The sequence below is a fragment of the Carcharodon carcharias genome, chromosome 6, assembly GCF_017639515.1.
Source record: "Carcharodon carcharias isolate sCarCar2 chromosome 6, sCarCar2.pri, whole genome shotgun sequence".
NCBI lineage: Eukaryota > Metazoa > Chordata > Chondrichthyes > Lamniformes > Lamnidae > Carcharodon > Carcharodon carcharias.
The window spans coordinates 87,986,443-88,012,688 of record NC_054472.1 but is presented as its reverse complement, the minus strand read 5'-3'; the positions used below and the strand labels follow the sequence as shown (position 1 = coordinate 88,012,688).

The 26,246-nt window shown below is 41.4% G+C and overlaps 1 protein-coding gene across 5 annotated transcripts in view; it reads right to left on the bottom strand.

Moving 5' to 3' along the window:
- arfgef1 (ADP-ribosylation factor guanine nucleotide-exchange factor 1 (brefeldin A-inhibited)) overlaps positions 1-26,246 on the bottom strand; it is a 312,411-nt gene that overhangs the window by 7,274 nt on the left and 278,891 nt on the right. For all 5 annotated transcript variants that reach the window (XM_041189760.1, XM_041189763.1, XM_041189762.1 and 2 more), the window contains 2 exons: positions 6,484-6,622; positions 298-415 (listed from right to left, as the gene is read on the bottom strand). In XM_041189760.1, the coding sequence (XP_041045694.1) occupies positions 298-415; positions 6,484-6,622 (257 nt within the window). The remainder of the gene's footprint in view (positions 1-297; positions 416-6,483; positions 6,623-26,246) is intronic.

Sequence of the window (26,246 nt, the reverse complement as noted above, 5' to 3'; positions counted from 1 at the left end):
GGCCCCAGCTAAATGCATTTTTAATGAAATTACTGCTCGCTATAATTTAGACTTGTAGGTTCTTTCAAAAGGAAACTAAAAGCTAAAATCCAGGATAAGACAGTTATGATGTGTGGTGAGAGTAAATGAAAAAAATCATAAACATGATAGGCTGACTAGTGCAAATATATACTTAAAAAAGCATAACCTGCATCAAATAATAATGTTCACTTTGTGATCAACAACTAAAGACATATTATAAAAAAAAAGTTCATTCTAATACATGCATAGATTGACAGTTTTAATTCTCATTCTTACCCTTTCATCATTTATTTTAAGGACCTTAGTTAAAAAAAGGAGTAGGAGATTGGTCCAGGCCTCTCGGTGACTTTCTGAGGTAAGTGTCAGGAAATAGCTGAGAGCTTCACTGCAAACGCTATTAAAAGAAAATTGCTGGTATCAGATACAATACATAACATCAGTATACTATATTTAAAAAAAGCACAGAACGCAGTTGTAAACGAAAAGTCTTTTTGGGCCTGCAATTCAAGCTTGACAATTTTTGGTCAAATTAACCACAATTTTAAAAATAAAGATTTATTGTCTTTCCTTCCTCTCTTTAAAGCTACCTTATGTCACATAAGTAGTCGGGCGGTCAGTGTGGGATGGGGATGCAACCAAATAGCCGGGGAGAAGTAACCGGACAGTCAGGAAGGGGGAGGAGGGTTAATGGAGCTCAACCGGTGGCCGGGGTGGGGTAGTCAGGTCGAGACGGAGCTAGACAGGTGGTCGGGGAGGGGAATTGGGTCTTGTTGGGGGGTGTTAGTCAAGTGATCGGGGTGTAATCGGGTTGAGTTGGGGGGTAGCTGGGTGGTCAGAGGTTTGCTGGATCGGGTCAGGGGCTAGTCGGTGGGTTGGGGGCTTAGTCAGGTGATCGGGGCTAGTGGAGTCGGTTCAGGGAGTAGTCGGGTTGGGTTGGGAGGGTAGTCAGCTGATCAAGGGGTAACAGGATCAAGTTGGGGAATATTTGGGTTGAATTGGGGGGTAGTTGGTTGGTCGAGCAGGTGTGATTGGCTGGGGGGAGGGGGCGGTCAGTGTGGAGTTACCCAGCTGTTGGAACAGGTTTTAAACTGTGTAACATAACCTGTGCAACTATCAAAGCAGGCCGCGCCTTTCTACCCCAAGTCTCCGTCATATTCTCAGAGACAAACGCAGAGGGTGCCGGCAGTAGGGAAATGCCCGCTGGAAGTTTAACTTTCTGGGGAATTGCCACGTATGTATGCACATCAGGACTTCTGCAACATCCTGATGTGCATCTTCTGTCGTACATCCGGTCTCTGACAATCAGGAGACCAGGAGATTTGGGCCATAGTTTTCAGTAATGAGCTACAATTGATAGATGATCTAGGGTCAGGATTTTCCAGCCCCGCCCGCTGCTGGGATTGTCCGGTCCCGCCAAAAGTCAATGGACTTTTGGCTAGGCAGCCGAATCTCCCACGGTGGGTCTCGCCCTTGACGGGGCCAGAAAATCCCAGCCAAGAGTTGGTTCAGATCACTATCAGCAGATTTGGAATGAGGGGTTGTGGCACATTCAGCATAACAGTATACCTCTGCTGAGAATGGAGATTCAATTATTATGGTTTAAAGAGAGAAGAAAATGAATTAGATGAGGATTATTGCAAAACACAGTGTATGGGACAATTTCAAAAAAGATCCTGAAAGGTTTTGAAGTCTAGTATATGCATGTGAGAAGGAGTGTGTTTGATTAAAAAAAAGCTACTATGGCTGTATGACGACTTAGGAAACTTGCACTCAAGAAAAAATTACTTCAAGGCTTATAAAAGGAACAATAATTCTTTGCTAAGGAAATGTATAAACAGCTGTTAGCATCAATAAAAAGAAATATTAGGCAAGTTAAAACAAATTTAGAAAGGAGGACACTTGAATACGACCAAAATAATTGGAAAGCATCTTTTGATTTCGTGAGGAGCCACAAGTTAGAAACACAGGGCCAGAAATAGGCTATTTAGGCCTTTGAGCCTGTTTCACCATTCAATAAGATCATGGCTGATCTGCAACCAAACTCCATATAATCCCCTTTGTCCCATTTTCTTAATACCTTTAGATAACAAAAACCTATCAATCTCAGATTTAAAGTTAACAATTGACCTAGCATCACATGTCACTGGCAGAAGAGAGTCTCAAACTTTCACCACCTGTTGTGTGTAGAAACTTTTCTTAATTTCACTCCAGAAAGATATGGCTGTAATTTTTAGACCATGCGCTAGTCCTAAACTCCCCAACCAGCAGAAAAAGTTTCTCCTTATTTACCCCATTTGTTCCCATAATACTTTGAAAACTGAAATCATATCAACCTTCTAAATTCCAGGGATTACGTCCTTAGTTTTTGTAATCTGAAATCTGAAGAGCTGAACTCCAGAGGTGGAGTGAGAGTGACTGCCCTTGACATCAAACCAGCATTTGACCGAGTGTGGCATCAAGGAGCCCTAGCAAAACTGAGGTCAATGGGAATCAGGAGGAAAACCATCTGCTGGTTGAAGTCATACTTAGCACAAAAGAAGATGGGTGTGGTTGTTGGAGGTCAATCAACTCAGTTCCAGGATGTCACTGCAGGAGTTCTTCAGGGTAGTGTCCTAGGCCCAACCATCTTCAGCTGCTTCATCAATTACCTTCATTCTGCATTAGGTCAGGAGTGGGGATGTTTGCTAATGATTGCACAATATTCAGCATCATTCGCGACTCCTCAGATACTGGAGCAGTCCATTTACAAATGCAGCAAGATCCAGCTTGGGCTGACAAGTAACCATGTTGCCACACATGTGCCAGGCATACCATCTCCAATAAGAGAGAATCTAACCATCACCCCATGACATTCAGTGGCATTACCATCACTGGATCCCCTACTATTGATATCCTGGTGGGGGGGGGGCATGGTTACTGTTGACCAGAAGCTGCACTGGACCATATAAATACTGTGGCTACAAGAGCAGGTCAAAGGTTACGAATGTTGCAACAAATAACTCACCTCCTGACTCCCCAAAGCCTGTCCACCATCTACAAAGCACAAGTCAGAAGCGTGATGGAATACTCTCCACTTGCCTGGATGAGTGCAGCTCCAACGCCACTCAAGAAGCTCGACACCATCAGGGCAACGCAGCCTGCTTGATTGGCACCCCATCCACAAACATTCACTCCCTCCATCACCAACACACAGTGGCAGCAGTGTGTACTATCTACAAGATGCACTACAGGAACTCAACAAGGCTCCTTAGACAGCACCTTCCAAACCATGACTGCTATCATCTAGAAGGGCAAAGGCAGCAAGCACATGGGAATACCACCTGGAAATTCCCTTCAAAGCTACATACAACCGCATCTTGGAAATATATCGCAGTTCCTTCACTGTCACTGGGTCAAAATCCTGGAACTCCCTCCCTTACAGAACTGTGGGTGTACCTACACCACATGGACTGCAGAGGTTCAAGAGGGCAGCTCACCACCACCTTCTCAAGGGCAATTAGGGGTAGGCAATAAATGCTAGTCTAGCCAGTGATACCCACATCCCATGAATGAATAAAAACAAAAAAAAAAATCACGCCTCGTAATTTAATGCTGAGAGTCTAGGTGTCATTCTGGTGGACATACACTGAACTCCCTCCAAGGCTAATATACTCTTCTTAAGGTATGGTACCCAGAATTAAGGTATGGTATGCAGAATTGTTCAATGTACTACAGGTGTGGTCCATGGCTTTGTATAGCATGATTAGAGAACATCTAGGGCTGTTGCAGGATAACTTGGGCAGATTTATGATGATAAGATCAGCAGATACTTTGTATCTGTTCTGAACTGAAACAGGGATGGACTTGCCCACTTGTAGAGTAGATAAAAAAAAAGATTATGAAAACTTTTCAGGAGAAATGGTGCAAGCTAAATTAAAGGATTCAACGTGAAGAAAAAACTGAACGGACAGGTTTAATTTACCTTGGAAGACAGAAGGAAATGGCTTAAGTTCTTGATGACAGTAAGCATTTTAATGCTTCAAGAACTGGAGAAGTGCTGAATGGTTGGAGAAAAGCACATATAGTTCCTTTTTTTTTTAAAAAAGTTTTTAAATCACAAACTGACAATTATAGATTGCAGAGGCTGACCTTATCGATCAGGAAATAAGCGGATCATTAGCAATTTTATTGACGATCCCGTAATAATACTTAAGGTTATCGGCTATACTTCGCAGTTTCAGAAATCAGTGGTCATGCGCGACACATCTGACCCAATTTAGGGAAGATCCAGTGAATATCATCTACTTGGATACAAGGCTTTCAATAAAGTGTTACATGAGGGGAACTATGCTAAAATTAAGCTCCGTAGATCCATGACGGATATTGTGAGATGGATCCCAAATTGCCTAAAGAATCTGAGGTAAATGCTTGGTTTTAAATGAGGTTGCTTTCCAACACGGTTTTGTCTCTGGTGGGGGCCCTTCTGGTTTAGTAATGATTTGAAGCAGAGCATAAATAGTACGGTTAATAATCATGGTTGATAAGAAATTTAGCAATAGAGCCTGGAACACAGAAAAAGGGAATATATCAAACTAGATTTAGATAGATTGGAAAAATGGGCCAAATATTAGCAAATATCCTTCAATGTAGCTAAATATGTTGGATGTAGAAAGGATTACTGGAACAACAGTACAACTGTGGTATATACAATGCCTAGTGATGTCTACATTATATAGAGCCTTTAATGTTGAAAAATGTTGTTAGGTGCTTCATGGAAACATAAACAGACAAAATGGATACCAAGCCAAAGAAGCAGATAGTAAGAGAGGCGGTCTATGTGGTTTGTTTTAAGGATGGATTTAGAGGAGGAGAGGGAGGTGAAACACAAAGGTGGATGAAGGGAACTGTCTAAAGTATGGGGCTTATATATGAAGATGTCCATCAACGGTGGGGTGAAAGGACAGAGATATGTACAAAAGCCCGTAGTTAGAGGAATAGAAAGTTGTTAGACTGGACAATGTTATTGAAATTGGTAGGGGTGAAGCCATGAAGGGATTTAAATATTTTAAATTGGAGGAGACCAGCAGCCAATGTAGGTTGGCCAGGGCATCAGTAATGAGTACATAGGACTTGATGAGAGATAGAATACTGGCAACAGAATTTTGGGTGGACTGAAGTTTACAAAGCATGGAAGGTGGGGGACCAGCCAAGAGATAATTAGAACAGTCGAGCCTGAAAGTAAGATAAGCATGGATGAGAAGGACAATCACACAGGAGCATTGAGATAAGATGCAATGAGCTTGTGTGGTCACCACTGATTTTCACCTGCACTGCGAAAGACGGGGTGGAATTTTACGTCCTGCGGGTGGGTGTCTGCCCGACCTGATTAGGTGTAAAATCGCGTGAGATGAAATCGGGCGTCCCGATGTCATCGTGCACTTGCATGATATTTCGCTCGGCGGGCACATGCAAAAGCCGGAAGTGTGCCTGCCAACAATTAAGCGGACAATAAGGCCCATTAACAGCGCAATTGTCTGCAAATTTTTGTCACCCATCCAACCATACAGTTGGCAGATGGGCGAATCGGCCAGGGAGCCTTTATATTTTTCATGAAACCTCATCCAAGGGCGGGGTGAAATCTCCATTGGGAAATGAAGTAAAAAGAAATATCTGGGGACAGCATTTTTATGAGATATTTTCAGGTGCTTGATTGTGATGCATAGACGTTTCTTTTGCAGCTTCTTAGTGCTTCATTTCATTATTTGCAGATTTGCAGCTCCCTGAGGCAGCTGTCTGCCTTCAGCAAGCTCTCTCGAAGTGCTCACCCATGCTCACAGTGACGTCATTGCCCGTTCTCTCCCCCCAACCCCCCCCACACACACACCCTGGCAGCGCTAAACTTTCCAGCGTGTGTTTGACACTGGCTGGCCGTTAATTTGCCAGCCAGCATGAAATTGCGGTCAGGGCCCCATTTCCGGGCTGCTCCCGGGCCCGCGGATTGCACATGCCTGACGAGGGAAAAATTCAGGCCATAGAGATTTCCTTTGGGATGATGAAACTAGTCCCAGCAGAGAAATCATTTTTGGAAACATAAAATTAAAGTTAAAAAAAAAAGTAGAGATTTGAAAGAATGGAAAATTCTAAAAAATGTAGAGCAAACAATCAATGTCTCAAGGAGAATTAATGAAGAATTAAACTAAAATCATTAAAATATCTTCCTCTTTTAGCTGCTGATCAACCTATGGTTATAACCTGAACAAAAATTCGGTCTGTGTTAATCATCCCACAAACCAAAACCTCAAAGGAATAAAGGGAGCCTGAAAATTGAAAATATGTCATCTCAAAGATATTATAAATAAAACTGTTCAAGGTTTGATGATTTCCCTTCACCCCATTAGTTCTCAACGTTCTTTCATCAGAACTACAAGCCTCAAGAGTTGACAGCTGGGTTTTCCAATTACAGTCACAGGAATTATTACTTACTTAAGTAATCGTTGCTGAACTTCCACCCAAGCATCACGACGATTTTTATCTGTGTACATTCGGAATAAAATTCGCAGGCCACAAGCAACACTACTGGTTTCTTGTTTCAAAAGATTAGGCTTTGATTTACCTTTGAATCCTGTATGGACAGAAGAAAAGGAAACATTCACTTTAAACAAAACTTCTGAACATGCCAATAAAAATAGTTCAGTCCTGAAAAGAAAATCAATTATTTTCAGTAATATCTCAAATAACTTGTGTATTATTCTAATGGGCAACAACATTTCTTTTACAAAGATCATGTTATTTACCACATTATAAAAATGTTACGAGCTACAATAAATAGGTTCACAATTGTAATTCTCAATATATGACTTCATTCTGAAATAATTAAATTATTTACTCAATTTCTAACACATACTCAACTTTTGTACGATTAATTAAACAAAATATACTTTAAACTCTCTTAGAAGTATACAAATTGGCAGAAAGAATATGATGTGGAAAGAACAAGTAGCAAATAAGCAACAGAGAAAGACATGCACACACATTGGGTGGAATTTTACAACGCTCCAGGGAGGGGCCATGTACGTTACCTACCCATGGTCACTGGTATTTTACCAGTGGTGGAGGGCAGCCCACAAGGCAAGGCTGCCAAATAAACCTTGACAGTTTTGCTTGGGGCTAGGGAAGGGGCACCCTCCTGTTTGGGCATCCTGTTCCCAACTGAGGCCTGTCCCCGTGCCTGCAATGTATTATCTGCTCCCACATGTTCCTCTTCCCTCCCAATCTTGATTCCCACCCGCACTCACTTTCCTTTTAATCTGGCTCCAGCAACGATCAGCATTGGAAACTGATTGCTGACCCAGAAGTGGCCACTGTTCTTGGTGGCATTGCTGGGACTAGAGAGCTGCTGGCTACCATTTTACTGGCTGGTAGTTCTCAGAGGCGGAACTTCCTCAGATGGGAGTGCAAGTCTTGCCCTGAGCCAACTGAGGCCCAATTACTGTAAAATCAGTTTGGGATTCCCAAGAACTTCTCACTAGTAGCACAAATTCAGAACATAGAGCTTTGCAGTCAGGCCAGGATATCTACCACTGTTTCAAAAATGTATTCCGGCATCCAAGAGCTTGTTTTATTCAGGTTATTGCTGACAGTGCTCATTACACAGATGCCAATTTGCAGTATGCTCAACATTTATGCTGTGTGATACTCGAACATCAGGTTACGACAAGATATAATGTATTTACATTTAACACACAAAGATAGCACAAATCTTCCTCGGATGTGTATAAGGAAGACAATGGGCAGAATTTTCCCCCTGTTGGGAGGGAAGTTGATGAGCTGGCACGTATGGGCGCGCTTCCGATTGGCGCTCCTGTATGTGGGTGGGCCAATTAAGGTTCGCCCAGTGTGATGTCCGCAGGGAAACGCTGTGTGCTCCCTGTGTGGGTGGGGGAATGCCTAAAATCGAGAATGCACTCTTTCGCGCATGTACACGAAAGAGTGCACTCATCTCCCTGAGGCTAAGTGCTGCCTCAGGGAGATCGCCTCTACTTTCAACAATATTAAAAATAGAAAAAGAAATTCCCTTACACGTCCCCTCATGTGCCAATGCTCATAATTTCCATAACAACTTTATTAAAATTTTTAAAACCCTACATGAAACCTCATCCCGCCGGTGGATGAGGTTTCGTGTTTTTTCTAGTTGCCGTTGGGGCTCCTGGCCTGCCCGCCAACCTTAAAGTTGGACAGGCAGGTCCTTTAATTGCTTAATCGATCCGGTCAATGGCCTTAATTGGCCATTGACCGGGCGGCGGGCGTGCAGCTGATTTTGCTGTGCTCCCACCTTCCTGAAAATTTAAATAGGGCAGGATGACGTCGGGGGGTTCCGTCTAACGTCACCCCACGTCGGTGAGTGGGTCCAGCCCCCACTCGCCGATGGTAAAATCCTGCCCTACGTTTGACTAAGCTAATTGTATTTTTTGATCAAGTAACAGTGAAGAGTGTTGAAAGGAATGCAGTAGATGTTGTCCATATAGATGTTAACAAACCACCAAGTAAAAGGCTGGTTAACAAAATTGAGGCTTACAGATAGAAGGGTCAGTGTCAGTCTGGATAAGAAAATAGCTTAAGGACAGGACTGAGTGAGTCGCGGTAAATAATTACTTCTCAGGCAGAGGATGGTAAACAATGGTGTTCCCCAAGGGTGAGCGCTAGACAAACAGTGACATAGTGGCAATATCACTGGATAAGTAATCCAAAGGCCGAGGCTAATGCCCTGGGGACACAAGTTCAGATACCACCACAGAATTTAAATTCCAATAACCAATAAAATTTAATTGAAAGCTATGGTGCCATGAAACTATCATCAATTGTCATAAAAATCCATCTGGTTCACTAATGTCCTTTAGGGAAGGAAATCTGCCATCCTTACCTGGTATGGCCTACATCTGACTCCAGGCCCACAGAAATGTGATTAATGCTTAACTGCTCTCTTAAATGGCCTAGAAAGCCACTCAGTTGTACCAAATGGCTACAGAAAAATCATAAGGAATAAAACTGGAGATACCATCTGGTATCGACTTAGGCACCGAAACAACAAAAGCACACTCCACCCTGTCGACTCTGCAAAGCCGCCCTCACTAACATCTGGGGACTTGTGCCGAAACTGGGAGAGCTGTCCCACAGACTAGCCATACTCTCAGAATTAAACCTTACAGTCAATGTCCCAGACACCACTATCACTACCCCTGGGTATGTCCTGTCCCACTGGCAGAACAGACCCAGCAGAGACGGTGACACAAGTGTTATACAGTTGGGAGAGAGTTGCTTTGTGAGCCTTCAATTTCAACACTAGACCCCATGAAGTCTCATGACATCAGGTCAAACATGGGCAAGGAAACCTCCTACTGATTACCACCTATTGCCCTCCCTCAGCTGATGAATCAGTATTCCTCCATGTTGAACACCACTTGGTCAAAGTACTGACAGTGGCAAGGGTCCAGAATGCACTCTGGTGGGGTGGGGGAGGGAGCAGGGGGGGCTTCAATGTCCATCTCCAAGAGTCGCTTGGTAGCACCACTACTGACTGAGCTGGCTGAGTCCTGAAGGATATATCTGCCCGACTGAGCCTGCAACAGATGGTGAGGGAACTAACAAAAGGGAAGACCTACTCGATCTTGTCCTCACTTAGCTATCTGTTGCAGAGACATCTATCCATGACAGTATAGGTATGAGTGGCCACCACACAATGCTTGTGGAGATAAAGTCCTGGCTTCACAATGAGCATGCAATGCATCACCATGTGCCACGACCGCCATGCTAAATGGGACAGATTCAGAACAGATCTAGCAGCTCAAAACTGGGCATCCATGAGGCGCCATGGGCCATTAGCAGCAGCAGGATTGTATTCAACCACAACCTGTGAGCTCATGACCCAGCATATTCCTCACTGTGCCGCTACCAACAAGCCAAGGGTTTGGCTCAATGAAGAGTGCAGAAGGGGATGACAAAAGCAGCACCAGGCATACCTAAAAATGAGGTACCAACCTGGTGAAGCTACAACAGAGGATTACTTGCATGCTAAATAGCAGAAGCAGCATGAGAGTGACAGAGGTAACTGATCCTACAACCAACAGGTCTGATCAAAGCTCTGCAGTCCTGCCACATCCAGTCATGAATGGTACGGACAATTAAACTATTAACAGGAAGCGGCAGCTCCCTCAATATCCCTATCTCCAATGATGGGGGAGCCCAGCGCATGAGTGCAAAAGACAAGGCTGAAGCATGTGCAATCATCTTCAGCCAAAAATGCCAAGTGGATGATCCATCTTGCCTCCTCCTGAGGTTCCCAGCTTCACTGATTCCACTCTTTGGCCAGTTTGATTCACACCACATGCTATCAAAAAATGGCTAAAGGCACTGAATACTGCAAAGGCTATGGGCCCTGATAATATCCCCACAACAGTACTGAAGATTTTTGTACCAGACCTGGCCGTGCCCCTAACCAAGCAGTTCCAGTACAGATACAACACTGGCATCTATCCAACAGTGTAGAAAATTGCCCAGGTATAGCCTGTCCACAAAAAGGACAAATCCAATCTGGCTCATTACCACCCCACCAGCCTCCTCTCGGTTATCAGCAAAATGATGGAAGGGATTGTTGACAATGCCATCTTACACAGCGATAGCCTGTTCACTGATGCTGTGTTTGGGTTTCGCTAGGCCATTCAGCTCCTGATCTCATTACAGCCTTGATCCAAACATGGACAAAAGAGCTGAATCCCATAGATAAGGTGAGGGTAACTGCCTTTGACATCGACGCAGCATTTGACCGAGGGTGGCATCAAGGAGCACTGGCAAAATTAAGTCAGTGAGAATCAAGGGAAAACCCTCCATTGGATGCAGTCATGCCTAGCACAAAGGGAGATGGCTGTGGTTGTTGGAGGCAATCATCCCAGCCCAGAACATCACTGCAGTGGTTTCTCAGGGTAGTGTCCTAGGCCCAACCATCTTCAGCTGCTTCATGAATGACCTTCCTTCCATCATATCACAGAATTACACAATTGTCACGGCGCAAGAGGTGGCCATTTGGCCCCTCGTGCCTGCAGTGGCTCTCCGAATGAACATTCACTTAGTGCCACTCTCCTGCCTTTTACCCATAATTCTGCACATTCTTCCTTTTCAGATAAGTCTACTATCCTCACAACGCTTCGATTGAACCTGCCTCCACCACACTCAGGCAGTGTATTCCAGACCTTAACCACTTGCTGTGTGAAAAAGCTTTTTCTCAAATTGCTTTTGCTTCTTTTGGCAATTACTTTAAATTTGCATCCTTTTGTTCGTCATCCTTTCACAAGTGCGAATAGTTTCTCCCTATCTACTCTACCCAGATTCCTCATGATTTTGAATACCCCTACCAAATCTCCTCTCAGCCTTTACTCCAAGGAAAACAGTCCTAACTTTTCCCATCTATCTTCATAACTGAAGTTCCTCATCCTTGGAGCCATTCTCATGAATCTTTTTTGCATTTTCACTAATGCCTTAACATCCTTCCTAAGGTGTGGCACCTAAAACTGAATGCAATACTCTAGCTGAGGACAAACTAGTGTCCCATACAAGTTCAACAGAATCTCCTTGCCTTTGTACCCTATGCCCCTATTAATAAAACTGAGGATACTGTATGCTTTATCAGCCACTCTCTCAACCTGTCATGCCACCTTTAATGACCTATGCATGGATACATCTAGGTCCCTTTGCTCCTGCAGCTCCTTTAGAGCTGCACTCTTTATTTTATATTGTCTCTCCATGTTCTTCCTACCAAAATGAATCACTTCACATTTCTCTGCATTGAATTTCATCTGCCACTTGCCTGCCCATTCCACCAACTTGTCTGTGTTCTTCTGAAGTTCTACACTATCCTTCTCACAGTTCACAATGCTTCCAATTCATTTCATCTGCAAACTTTGAAATTGTGACATGAACACCAAGGTGTAGGTCATTAATACATATCAGGAAAAACAAAGGTCCCAACACTGAGTCCTGGGGAACTCCACTCCAAACCTTCCTTTAGCCCAAAAAACCTCCATTACCTGTACTCTTTACTTGGAGTAAAGAAGGCTGAGAGATTTGGTAGGGGTATTCAAAATCATGAGGAATCTGGGTAGAGTAGATAGGGAGAAACTATTCGCACTTGTGAAAGGATGAAGAACAAAAGGGTGCAAATTTAAAGTAATTGACAAAACTACTCTGTTTCCTATCACTCAGCCAGGTTGTGGGGAAACCTCAACAGCATACAGCACACCTCTGGAGGAGGATAGTAGGGTCAGAAGTGGGGTGTTCAGTGATGATTGCATAATGTTCAGTACCATTTGTGACTCCTCAGGACTGAAGCAGTTCATATTCATATTCAGCAAGACCTGGACAACATTCAGGCTTGGGCTAATCAGTGGCAAGTGGTGGGGAGGGGGGTGGGGGGGTGGTGGTGGAGGCGTGCACATGCATAGATCTTTGAAGGTGGCAATTCATATTGAGAGAGTAGCTAGCAAAGCCTATGAGATCTTGGGCTTTGTAATTAGAGGCTTTGGGAACAAAAGCACAAAACCTTTGCTGAACTTTCACAAACCTCTGGTTAAGCCACAGAGTGAAGGCCTTGAGAAAGTGCAAAAGAAATTTACCAGGATGGTGCCAGTGATGAGGGCGTTTTACTACAAGATTAGGTTGGCAAAGCTGAGGCCATTCACCTTGGATCAAAAGAGGTTGAGGAAAGTTCTAACAGAGGGCGTATAAGATTATAGCAAAAGCAAAATACTGCAGATGCTGGAAATCTGAAATAAGAACAGAAAGTGCTAGAAAAGCTCAGCAGGTCTGACAGCATCTGTGGAGAGAGAAACAGATCCAACATTTCTAGTTCGTATGACTCTTCTTCGGTTTGTATAAGACTATGAAGAGTCTGTATGACTCTTCTTCAGATGGTACAAGATTATGACAGGTTTAGGTGGAGTAAACAGAAAATTACTTTCAATAGTTGATGATATGAGCACTAGGGAACACAGATTTAAGGCTTTGGGCAAGAAATACAAGGGAGATATGAGGAAGAACGTTTTTTTACAGAGTGCTAATGACCTGGAACTCCCTATCTATCAAGGCGGTGGAAGCGACGCTGATCAATGATTTCAAAATGAAATTGGATAGGCACTTGGGGGAAATAAATTTGCAAGGTTACAGGGTTATAGCAAATGAATTGAACTGACTGGATTGCTGTGCAAAGGGCAGGCGTGGACTTGATGGTCTGAAGGTCTCCTTTTGTGTTGTAGTGACTCTATTCAATATCATAAGCAGATTAATAAACATTTTCCTTTACACTGCCTCAACAATGGGCCTTAATCCAAACTTTAAGAGTAGACCCTATTTGAATCTTCACAGAACTGCCATTCTTGCAGTCTTCTGAGTAACTTTCAATTTCTAAATAGTTTTCGTTTGGAACTCAAACATAAGGAACTGAATTAAGGTGTTAAAAAAATTCAGCTTAACATGGGAGCAGCATATACCCCTAAGGGGCAAGAGCACTACTTAGCAAAGAAAACAGCAATAGTTAACAGAAGAGGTTAGAGATACCAAAACTGAAGGAAAGAGCATACAAAAAGGAAGTAATTAGTATGGTAGACAAGGGGATGTCTATGGGTATAATTTTTGTGTACTTCTGAAAACATTCAATGAGATTTCACAGAAAACTGAAGTTCATGGAATTTTAAGGCAATTTATTGACCTGGTTAGGAGATTGGCTGGGTGGTAAAAGACAGAGTAGGACTAATGAGTTTGCACTTGAAATAGAGGGAAGTGAAGAGTGGGGTCTCACATGGGTGTGTGTGCTGGGCCTCAACTATAAACTATATTCATTAATGGTAACACAGTAGAGAGCCATATATCTAAGTTTGCTGATTACACTAATACTGGGAACATAAAATTAAAGAGACATCGACAGTTTGCGTGGGTGAAACCACTGCAGATGGATTTCAGGGCAGGTAAGTGCGAGATCAGAATTTTGGATCAAAAAGGGATAGATCAAGTATTTTTTTTTTAAAATGGTGAAAGGTTCGAACAATAAGGTATAAAGGGATTTAGGGGTTAATCTACACAGATCACTAAAATGTGGTAGTCAGGGACTAAAGATCAGTCAAAAAGCCTATTAATTACAGGTGTCGAATATAAAGGGAAGGAAATTTTCCGACAACTATATAAAGCCCACGTTTAGACCACATCTGGAGTACTGTAATGGACACCATATCTTAAAAAGACATTCACCTTGGAAAGAATGCAGCGCAGGTTCACCAAGGGCTGCAAAGGTTAGATTATGAGAGATTATATAAACTAGTATATGTGTGTATATATATCCCTGGTACATAGAAAGTTAAGGAACAATTTGAGGTTTTTAGGACTTTGAGAAGAATCTAAGGTTAGAATAAGATTTCTCCTGCTGGTGGGGAAGTCCAAGTCAAGGGAACATACCTTTAAAATCAGAGCCAGAGCCAGGCCATTCTTGAGAGAAGTTAGAAAACGCTTCTTCATGCATAGGGTTGCAAAAAATGTGCTTCTTTGCCCCATAAAAAGATGAAGAGGCTATTTTAAATAATAATTTAAAATAGAGATAGATTTTCTTTGCTAGCAAAGGGTATTAAGGGATATGGAACCAAGGTGGGTGGAGAGAGTTAGAATACAAATCAGGCATGAATGGTGGAACAGGTGCAAGGGGCTGAATGGCCTGTTCCTAACAGTATTCATAAAATTGTTTCTAAATTGGGCACTTACTGTTGGCAAAAGGCAGAGGTGATCAGTTTATTGGAGTCTAGACTGCATTCTAACCAAGCTTGTCGCTTGTTAACATACAGGCGTACTAAACTGTATATTACTCAAACCCAAAATTATTTCCTAACAGTTCCTCTGGGTAGTGTCCTAGGCCCAATCATCTTCAGCTGCTTCATCAATGGCCTTACTTTCTTCATTAGGTCAGAGGTGGGGATGTCTGCTGATGATTGCACAATGTTCAGCACCATTTGCGACTCCTCGGATATGAAGCAGTCCATGTCCAAATGCAGCAACACCTGGGCAATATCCAGGCTTGGGCTGACAAGTGGCAATTACGATTTGCACCACACAAGTGCCAAGGAATGACCATCTCCAACAAGAGAGAATCTAACCATCATCCGTTGGCATTCACTGGCATTACCATCACTGAATTCCCCCACTATCAACATCCTGGGGGTTACCACTGACCAGAGACTGAACTGGACTAGCCACTTAAATACTGTGGTTACAAGAGGATTAGAGGCTAGGAATCATGTGGCGAGTAACTTATCTCCTGTTCCACAAAGCCTGTCCACCATCTACAAGGTACAAGTCAGGAGTGTAATAGAATACTCTCCACTTGCCTCAATGTGTGCAGTTTCAACAACACTCAAGCAGCTCAAAACCATCCAGGACAAAGCAGTCTGCTTGATTGACACTCCTTCCACAAATGTTCACTCCCTCCACCACCAACGAACAATGACAGCAGCGTGTACCATCTACAAGATGCACTGCAGAAACTCACCAAGGTTTCTAATGCAGCGCCTTCCAAACCCAAGACCACTACCATCTAGAAGGACAAGGGCAGCAGATACATGGGAACACCACCACCTGGAAGTTCCCCTCCAAGTCACTCATCATCGTGACCTGGAAATGTATCGCCGTTCCTTCACTGTCAATATCCTGAAACTCCCTAACAGAACTGTGGGTGTACCTACACCACGTAGACTGCAAGCGGTTGAAGAAGGCAGCTCACCACCACTTCTCAAGAGCAATTAGGGATAGGCAATAAATGCTAGCCTAGCCAGAGATGCCCACACCCTGTAAAGTGAATTAAAAAACATTTTTAATCATTATCAGGCAATTAAGAAAAATAATTAATGCAACTGGAAGTAAGTGAGCCAAATTAAAATGCAGAGTTGAATGATGGTTGGTAAAGTGCTTTTAGTTACTCTTTGGATCAATGTGTAAGACAGTTTCATCACACCAATGGAGACAGTAACATCAGATCATGGTTCAATTTACACTCACCATTTACAAATACAATCAACATTATTAAAAATCTTGTCGTGCAATATGAATGTATATCAATTCTGTGTGTAGCCTCTTGCTCTCCACTGAATGCTGCCTGCTGCTTTCTCTACCCCAAATCTTTCATTCTCTCGTCTCAGTCTCTTTCTCTATATTCCAACCTGAAGTGTGGCACACTGTGCCAAATGTTACATTCACCCGTGCTTATTACCGGAGAGTCAAGGTAAGCACTGGGGCCTCCAGAAGCTCTTTTAATACAGTTCTCTCTGCTCTGCATGCATGTATGCTAGAACAATGATATGTGAGATTCACCAAGGAGATGGGAGATCCACAAGGACATGCATGACCCACCAATCTAATTATTTATTTTAAATCGAACAAAGACTGCAAGATTAGATGTTAAATTGATGTGACTATGCTCACACTGGTTTAATGTTTGCAAACATTAAAAATTGTCACCTACATTGTAGATCCTAAATTTTTACAATAAGTGGATAACCTCAAGAAATGTTTTTGTCGCATGTTCTTTGCAAATAAAATTTATCATTTTAGCAATAGTGTATGGTTTTTTATCCAACCAGACTGTCTTTTTGCCGCATCCAGGAATGGCAAAGCAGTTAATGATCATTGCAGCTTTTATTTAAATGTCTCCAAAAAGAGACAGTGCAGGAGGAGCTACAGACAATAATATAACAAAATGAGCAACATGACATTTCAAGAAGCAGATTGTCCAGTATTATCAAAGAAGAAAATCATGGGCAGCTTATCCATTTCTGAAAATATAATACTGCTTCTTCTGTTGAAGTAAATTATTCTTCTCCTGAAAGATTTAGTACATGGATCTCACTTCAGAAAATGTCAGTAATACTTGTTGTGATAAGTTGTAAAACGTATCACATGCAGTGTGCAACAGCAGTCTTTGATATTACTGAAAGGTATGACTTAGGTGCAGGGGATGTCACCCTCATGTATAGTGTGACCCCTAGTTATAGCTTCTCCCCTTGGGTAAGATGTTGCAGATCCTTGAATTATATTTGCTTAGCTATTTTGTCCTCTTTTCCAATTCTCTGCCATTTTCTAGGCACAAGGAATAAGGAGTGTATAGGAGTTCTGCTTGTGGAGAAAACCAGTGCTTGGGGATTTCATGTGCAGTGCCTATTTTTTCTCTAGTTTTCCCTCTCTCCCTGTAGTTGTGCACCAATTTAGTTCCCATTCAGCATCTCTTCACATGACAAAAGCTGGATAATTATCTGTATAGGATCCACATCCTACCACTCTGTGAGACAGCCTTAGACTCCAATCCAAAAAACATTTTTCCATTGCTTTAAATCAGAAAAAGTTAACATTGATCTATATAACGAAGGATTGACACACATAAAAATATAGCATATGCAATAACATTCTTATTTTTGCTTGCACTTCCTCTCTAAAAAAACATTATCTTCCTGCTGACTTCTCTTAACATAAATGGCTACATTCAAATTTATGAAGTGCCTATGGAAACTTAGCACGCTGTTATTGCACCCTTGTACCAGCAATAACATTGCAGAGCCTTTCCCAACTCCAAAAACTATAATGTAAAGGAAGTCTTACACTCTGACTGATTTTATTTCTCTGCATCCCAAGTTGTTGAAAATTTTATTACTTAATTATAAGTAATAATGGTCAGGATTTTGCTGTCAGTGGTGAAGAGACATGGCCAGCCCCTAATCTTCAAGAATGCTGCCTGCAAAAATTTAGAAGGCTCAAGAGCACAGGTGTCCTCATTTCCAACATTGTTTTGAATTTGGTGCTATTATAAGCAATTAGTGGTAGGCTAATCAGCCAATCAGACTGAAGAGTTTTCACAGCTAGAAAAGCAGGAATTAAAAAGCAAGGAATATAATTCACATTTAAATTATTGTACAGAAAGCAAAATAAATATTGCAACATACACAGGAGAAGCTTAAATATCATGAAGCATCCATTAAAAAGACTTTTATTTTTTCTTATTCTTATTAAAAAGCTGCCATTTTTAAATGCTCTTCTGAGGGAATGAGACATCACACTTCCAAATTAGTTCCCATTGGTTTGCCAGAGAATTGCTCAGCTATAATTATGACTTAGTATGCTTCCTGATTGAAAAATACTTATAATTTTAGTTGGTTTTAACAACAAAATTAGTGTGTAAATAATTGAAGTTCACATCAAATCAGCAATTCTGTGTTGATTCCAACTGCAAAAACTGCAACAGTGCACCATATGGAGGAGCAGGGTATCCCACACTGGAACTTCCTGATTTCCAAGTTTAACTACGCATTACAACCACAAGTTATGGACCATAATACAATCGAAGTATTATGCAAAATACCGTAAGGACAGAATTGACAACTTTAAGACAGGCACAGATTAACATTTATACAATTACGCCAATTTATACCCCACTCTCTAAACCTACTTCATCTGTAGATTACCTTGTCTTGACTTTTTGTTGACAAAGCCATGTGACATCAATTATTACATTGTCCAAAATTCTTAATTCCTGTTGCTACAGTTTTTGATGAAGCCTATGTTAATACGTACTATTGTAAAATGCTATGTGAACTAAGGTACCCCATTCAATATTTCCATGTAAAAATTCATAACATCCTCGCAGTCTCTTATCACTCGGGGTATGTCGGCTAAGTTTCTGAAGTCTATCTCCCAACTTTGTTAAGGCCTCATATAAATAAAACAGGTATTTTACTAATATTTGTACATGATAGAAAATAGATACAATGCATAAAATGCAATGAGAAGCACACATTAATTTGAGATAATAGTATTATTTGTATAAATTGATGGGTAACTTATTTTGCTAGAATTAAGCTTAACTAACTTGCAGTTAAGAATGTAATCATCTTACTTTTACTCAAGTTAGCAGTTTTAATCTCTTTCTATAAAGAAAGGTGCTGCTCATTTAAAATTGGACACAATAGCCTTGAGTAATATGCTAAGGTGATACCTTGAATGGTAATTACAACTGACAAATTAACACGAATAGGGAAATTAAAAACTTTAAGAAAAATGAAAATAATTTTGTGAAAGCTATAAAAACTACTACTTTTGAAAATCATGGAGGAATCTGCAAGTAAATAAAGAGAAGCCATTTCCACTGCCTCAGTGTTGATAACCAGGGGGCACAGATTTAAGGTAATGGGCAAAAAAAGAGGTGGCATGAGGATAAATTTCTTTACACAACAAGTGGTTAGAATTTGGAATGGGTTGCCTAAGAAGGTGGTGGAAACAGTTTCAATGGTAGCTTAGAGGAAATTGAATACTTGAAGGAGATTGTTCCTTGAAAGAGCAGGTACAGATCTGATGGACCAGAAGGGTTCATTCAGTGCTGTATTATTCTATACTTCATTAAAATGTCATTGCTTAGTAACTTCAAGCAATACAAGCTCTGACCTTAACTAGCAGCTAAAGTATTTCCCTTGTGTTGGTGGAGTTTCTTCTAGAGCTTGACTGAAGTAGAAAAACATCAATGGGTTGACCAGTAGCGAATATATATTAGGTTAGAAAACTATGACAGAGTGTCATGTTTTAAGAACATAAGAAACAGGAGAAGTAGGCCATTTGGCCCACTGACCCTGCCGTTCAATAAGACATGGTTACAGAGACATGGTACAAGAAGATCAAAGCTGGGAACAAAATATTCAGGGGCATGTGACTTTTTGAAAGGGCAGGTAGGGAGGAAAGGGTGGTGGGGTAGCTTTGTTAGTATGAGATGGAATAAATATGATAGCAAGAAATGATCTTGGATCAGAAGATGTAGAATCCATATTGGTGGAGGTAAGAAATAACAAGGGGAAGACAACACTGGTGGGAGTAATCTATAGGCCCCTAACAGTAGCTAAGCTGTAGGCCAAAGAATAAATAATGAGATAATGAGGGCATGTAAAAAGGTAGTACATTAATCATGGGTGACTTTAATTTTCAGGTAGATTGGGGAAAATCAAATTGGCAGGTGGTACACGAGCAAGAATTCATAGACTGTATTCGGGACAGTTTCCTAGAACAATATGTTGTGGATCCAACCAGAGATCATGCTATTTTGAATCTAGTAATGTGTAATGAGGCAGGTTTAATAAATGATCTCAAGAGTAAAAGATCGTCTAGGAAACAGTGACCATACTTGGGTCGGAAACAACTGTGCTAAACTGAAATAAAGCTAATTACAAAGGAATGAGGGAAGAGTTGGCTGGAATGGACTGGGAAAGGAGTTTAGCAGAAAGGATGGTTGATGAACAATGGCAGATATGTAAGGCAATAGTTCATGGCTCACAGCAAGGATACATCCCAGTGAGGAAGGAGGATTCTAGGAAGGGGATAAACCAATCGTGGTTAATCAAGGAAGTTAAAGGGTAGTATCAAATTGAAAGAAAAAAAATGCAAGGTGGCAAAGATTAATGGTAAACCAGAGAATTGGGAGCGTTTTAAAAACCATCAAAATATGACCAAAAAATATTAGAGGGAGAAAATAAACTTTGAGGGTAGACTAGCAAGTAATATAAAAACGGACAGTAACGGTTTCTTTAAATATATAAAAAGAAGTAAGAGGCCAAAGTGAACATAGACTCCATAGGGAATGAAGCTGGGGAAATAATAATGGGGAACCAGGAAATGGCAGAGGGGTTGAATAAATACTTTGCATCAGTCTTCACGGTAGAAGATGCTAATAGCATTCCAAAAATATTAAATAATTAAGGGGCAAAAGGGGGAAGGGGAGGAAATAAATACAATAACTATCACTAGAGAAAAAGTACTAGGGAAACTAATGGGGCTAAAGGCTGATAAGTCCCCTGAACATGATGGGTTGCATCCTTGGATATTGAAGAAGTAGCTACAGAAATAGTGGATGCACTGGTAATAATCTTCCAAGAATCCTTAGATTCCAGAAAAGTCCCAGAGGATTCAAAAAGGGAGAGACAGACAAAGAACAGGTAACTAACAGGTCAGTTAGCTTAACATCTGTCATTGGGAAAATGTTAAGAGTATTATAAAGGGTGTAATAGCACAGCATTTAGAAATACATAATATAATCAAGCAAAGTCAGCATGGCATCATTAAGGGGAAATCATGCCTGACAAATTTATTAGAATTCTTTGAGGAGGTAACAAGCAGGATAGATAATGGGGAATCAGTAAGTGTAATATATTTGGATTTTCAAAAGGTGTTCGATAAGGTATTGCACATAAGGCTACTTATTAAGATAAGAGCCCATGGTGTTGGGGTAGTATATTAGCATCAATAGAGGATTGGCTAACTAATAGAAGACAGAGTTGGGATAAGGGTCGGGCATTTTCAGGATGGCGACCTGTAACTAATGGATTATAACTGATTAAAAATCTGTCTACATCTTATAGTCTAAGATCGTGGCCTCAATTCCAGTTTTCTCTCTGCTCCCTCATTACCCTCAACTCCCATACTGAGCAAAAAACTGTCTAACTGAGCTATAAATATATTCAATGACTCGGCCTCCCCTGTTCACAGGTAGAGAATTCCAAAACAAAAACAGAATTACCTGGAAAAACTCAGCAGGTCTGGCAGCATCGGCGGAGAAGAAAAGAGTTGACGTTTCGAGTCCTCATGACCCTTCGACAGAACTTGAGTTCGAGTCCAGGAAAAAGCTGAAATATAAGCTGGTTTAAGGTGTGTGTGTGGGGGGCGGAGAGATAGAGAGACAAAGAGGTGGAGGGGGGGTGGTGTGGTTGTAGGGACAAACAAGCAGTGATAGAAGCAGATCATCAAAAGATGTCAACGACAATAGTACAATAGAACACATAGGTGTTAAAGTTAAAGTTGGTGATATTATCTAAACGAATGTGCTAATTAAGAATGGATGGTAGGGCACTCAAGGTATAGCTCTAGTGGGTTTTTTTTAAAAATAATGGAAATAGGTGGGAAAAGGAAAATCTTTATAATTTATTGGAAAAAAAAGGGGGAAACAGAAAGGGGGTGGGGATGGGGGAGGGAGCTCACGACCTAAAGTTGTTGAATTCAATATTCAGTCCGGATGGCTGTAAAGTGCCTAGTCGGAAGATGAGTTGTTGTTCCTCCAGTTTGCGTTGGGCTTCACTGGAACAATGCAGCAAGCCAAGGACAGACATGTGGGCAAGAGAGCAGGGTGGAGTGTTAAAATGGCAAGCGACAGGGAGGTTTGGGTCATTCTTGCGGACAGACAGCAGGTGTTCTGCAAAGCGGTCGCCCAGTTTACGTTTGGTCTCTCCAATGTAGAGGAGACCACATTGGGAGCAACGAATGCAGTAGACTAAGTTGGGGGAAATGCAAGTGAAATGCTGCTTCACTTGAAAGGAATGTTTGGGTCCTTGGACGGTGAGGAGAGAGGAAGTGAAGGGGCAGGTGTTGCATCTTTTGCATGGGCATGGGGTGGTGCCATAGGAGGGGGTTGAGGAGTAGGGGGTGATGGAGGAGTGGACCAGGGTGTCCCGGAGGGAGCGATCCCTACGGAATGCCGATAAGGGGGGTGAAGTTTCCCCCTTCTTTTTTTTCCAATAAATTATGAAGATTTTCCTTTTCCCACCTATTTCCATTATTTTAAAAAAAAACCCACTAGAGCTATACCTTGAGTGCCCTACCATCCATTCTTAATTAGCACATTCGTTTAGATAATATCACCAACTTTAACATTAACACCTATGTGTTCTATTGTACTATTGTCGTTGACATCTTTTGATGATCTGCTTCTATCACTGCTTGTTTGTCCCTACAACCACACCACCCCCCCTCCACCTCTTTGTCTCTCTATCTTTCCGCCCCCCACACACACACCTTAAACCAGCTTATATTTCAGCTTTTTCCTGGACTCGAACTCAAGTTCTGTCGAAGGGTCATGAGGACTCGAAACGTCAACTCTTTTCTTCTCCGCCGATGCTGCCAGACCTGCTGAGTTTTTCCAGGTAATCCTGTTTTTGTTTTGGATTTCCAGCATCCGCAGTTTTTTTGTTTTTATCTAGAGAATTCCAAAGATTATCGACCCTCTGAGAAAATAAATTCATCCTCATTCCTATCTTAAATGTGAGGCCCCTTATTTTGAAACAGTATTCCCTAGTTCTAGATTCCCCCCACAAGAGAAATATCCTCTCAGCATCTACCCTGTCAAATCTCTTCCGAATTTTATATGCTTCGATAAGATTACCAATCATTCTTCTAAACTCCAATGAATATAGGCCTAGCTTGCTCAACCTTTCCTCATAAGGCAACCCCTTCATCCCAGGAATCAGTCTGGTAAACCTTCTCTGAATTACCTCCAACTAAGCATATTCTTCCTTGAATAAGGCGACCAAAACTGTACAAAGTACTCTAGGTGTGGTCACACCAACGCTCTGTACAGTTGTAGTAAGACTTCCCTTCTATTATACTCCATCCTCTTTACATAAAGGCCAACATTCTATTTGCCTTCCTAATTGTAGTTAGTATCTGTGTGCTAACTTTTTGAAATTCATGTAGGGGGACACCCAGATCCCTCTGCACCACAGCACTATATAGTCTCTCTCCATAATATTCTGCTCTTCTACCAAAGACAGTCTCACATTTTCCCACAATATACGCCATCTGTCAACTTTTTGCCCACTCACTTAACCTATCTACATCTCTTTGCAGAATTTTTGTGCCCACCTGACAATTTGTGTTCCTATCTATCTATGTAGCATCAGCAGGTTTGGTAACAATGCACTCCGTTTCTTCATCCAGTCATTAATATAAATTATAAATTGTTGAGGCCTCAGCATACATTTCTGTAGCACCCCCTTAGTTGGGAATTTTAAAAAATTCTTTCATGGGACGTAGGCATTTGTTGTCCATCCCTAATTCCCCTTGCCAGGTCATTTGAGGGGGCAGTTAAGAGTCAACCACATGGCTGTGGGTCTGTAGTAACATGTAGGCCAGACCAAGTAAGGGTGGCAGATCTCCTTCCCTAAAGGATGTGAGTGAACCAGATAGGTTTTTGTGACAATAGAAGGTAGTTTCATGGTCACTATCATGGAGACTAGATTTATATTCCAGATTTTTTACTAACTGAATTCAAATTCCACCAGCTGCTATGGTGGGATTTGAACCCATGTCCCCAGAGCATTAGCCTATGTCTCTGGATCACTAGTCCAACGACATTACCCCTATGCCATCATTTATTGTGACACACTGATTCCTGTTAAATAGCTAATCCTATATCTATGCCAATATATTACCCCCAACACCATGAGTTCTTATCTTGTGTAGCAGGCTTTTATGTGGTACCTTGTCAAATGCCTTTTGGAAATCCAAATACACGAACCGGCAACTACATCTACTGATTCCCTTTTATCCACCCCTTTTTTATTCTTTTGTGGAAGTGGACGTGGCTCACAAGGCCAGAATTTGTTGCCCGTCAACTGAGTGGCTTGCTAGGACATTGCAGAGGCCAGCAGTTAAGGGGCAACCACACTGCTGTGGATCTTGAGTCACATGTAGGCCAGACCGGGAAAGGATAGCAGATTTCATTCCCTAAAGGACATAAGTGAACCAGGTGGGTTTTTACAATCAATAAAAGTTGTCATTTTCGCCATTACTGAGGTTAGCTTTATATTCCAGATTGAATTTAAATTCCATCAGCTGTTGTGATAGGATTTGAATCCATGTCCCTAGAGCATTAGTTTGGGCTTCTGGATCACTAGTTCAGTGTCTCCCCTTTACATCCTCAAAGGGCTGTAACAAATTTGTCAAACTCAAATTTACTTTCATAAAACCAAGCTGACTGCTTGACAATGTTACAATTTTCTAAACATCCTGCTGTACTATTTCCGTAATAATGGATTCCAGTATTTTCCCATTGACAGATGTAGGGCTAATTCATCTATAGTTTCCTGCTTTCTGTCCAATCTAGGTAATTTTAGAAGATTACAACCAATGCATACACTATCTCTGCAGTCACTTCTTTTAAGACCTTAGGATGCAGGCCACGAGGTCTAGGAGACATGTCAGCCTTTAGTTCCATTTGTTTTCCAAGTACTTTTTCTCTAGTGTCAGTGATGGCTCCAAGTTCCTTCCCATCTTTTCCCCTTGATTTTCTATTATTGTTAGGATGCTTTTAGTGCCTTCTACTGTGAAGACAGATACAAGATGCTTGTTGGAAGTCTCTGCCATTTCCTTGCTTCCTTTATTAATTCTTCAGTCTCATCATCAAAGGGACCAATATTCACTTTAGCTACTCTCTTTGTTTTAATACACATGCAGAAGCTCTTGAAGTGTTTTTATCTTTGTTAGAAATGTTCATATTTCTCTATTTTTTTCCAGTCATCCTTGCTGTTTTCTATAATTTCCCAATCTTTTGGCCTGTCACTGATTTATACAGCATTCTACACCTTTTCTTTCAATTTGATACTATCCTTAACTTCCTTAGTAAGCCATCAATTATTCATCCTTCTCAGAATTTTCCTTTCTCAATGGGACATATATCTTACGTGAGGGTTATGAAGTATCTCTTTATATGTCTGCCATTGCTTATCTACCATCTTACCTTTCAACCTATTTTCCGAGTTTGCTTTAGCCAACTCTGTCTTCATATCTTTGTAATTACCTTTATGGTCATAGGGTCCTTTATGGCCCAGAAGGAGACCTCTATTTAAATTCAAGACACTAGTTTCATATCCAAGCTTTTCACACTTAAACTGAATTTAAAATACTATCATGTTATGATCACTCTTCCTTAGAGAAGTTTTGCTACTGTAATGCTGTCTCATTACACATTACCCAGTCTAATACAACCTGTTCCCTGGCCAGTTCCAGAATGTACTGTTCTCCCAAGAAACTGTCCTGAACAAACTCTATGTACTCATCTTCAAAGTTACCTTTGCCAATTTGATTTGTCAAATCTATATGACGATTAAAGTCGCTCCTGATTATTACCTTTATTATAAGCCTCTATTATTTCTTGATTTAGACTCTGTGTCTCACACGAATCCTCCCTCCCCACCCTCCACTTATTTCATTTAAAACTCTCCATTCAATTCTCCAGTTCACTGGTGCCAGCATGGCTCAAATGAAGTCCGTTGAAACGGAACAGCTTCCTCATGATTGGCATACCAATACCAATCTTTAATCCCTGAATTCAACAGTTATTTATCCTATGCTAACTTGCTCCTGGCTCA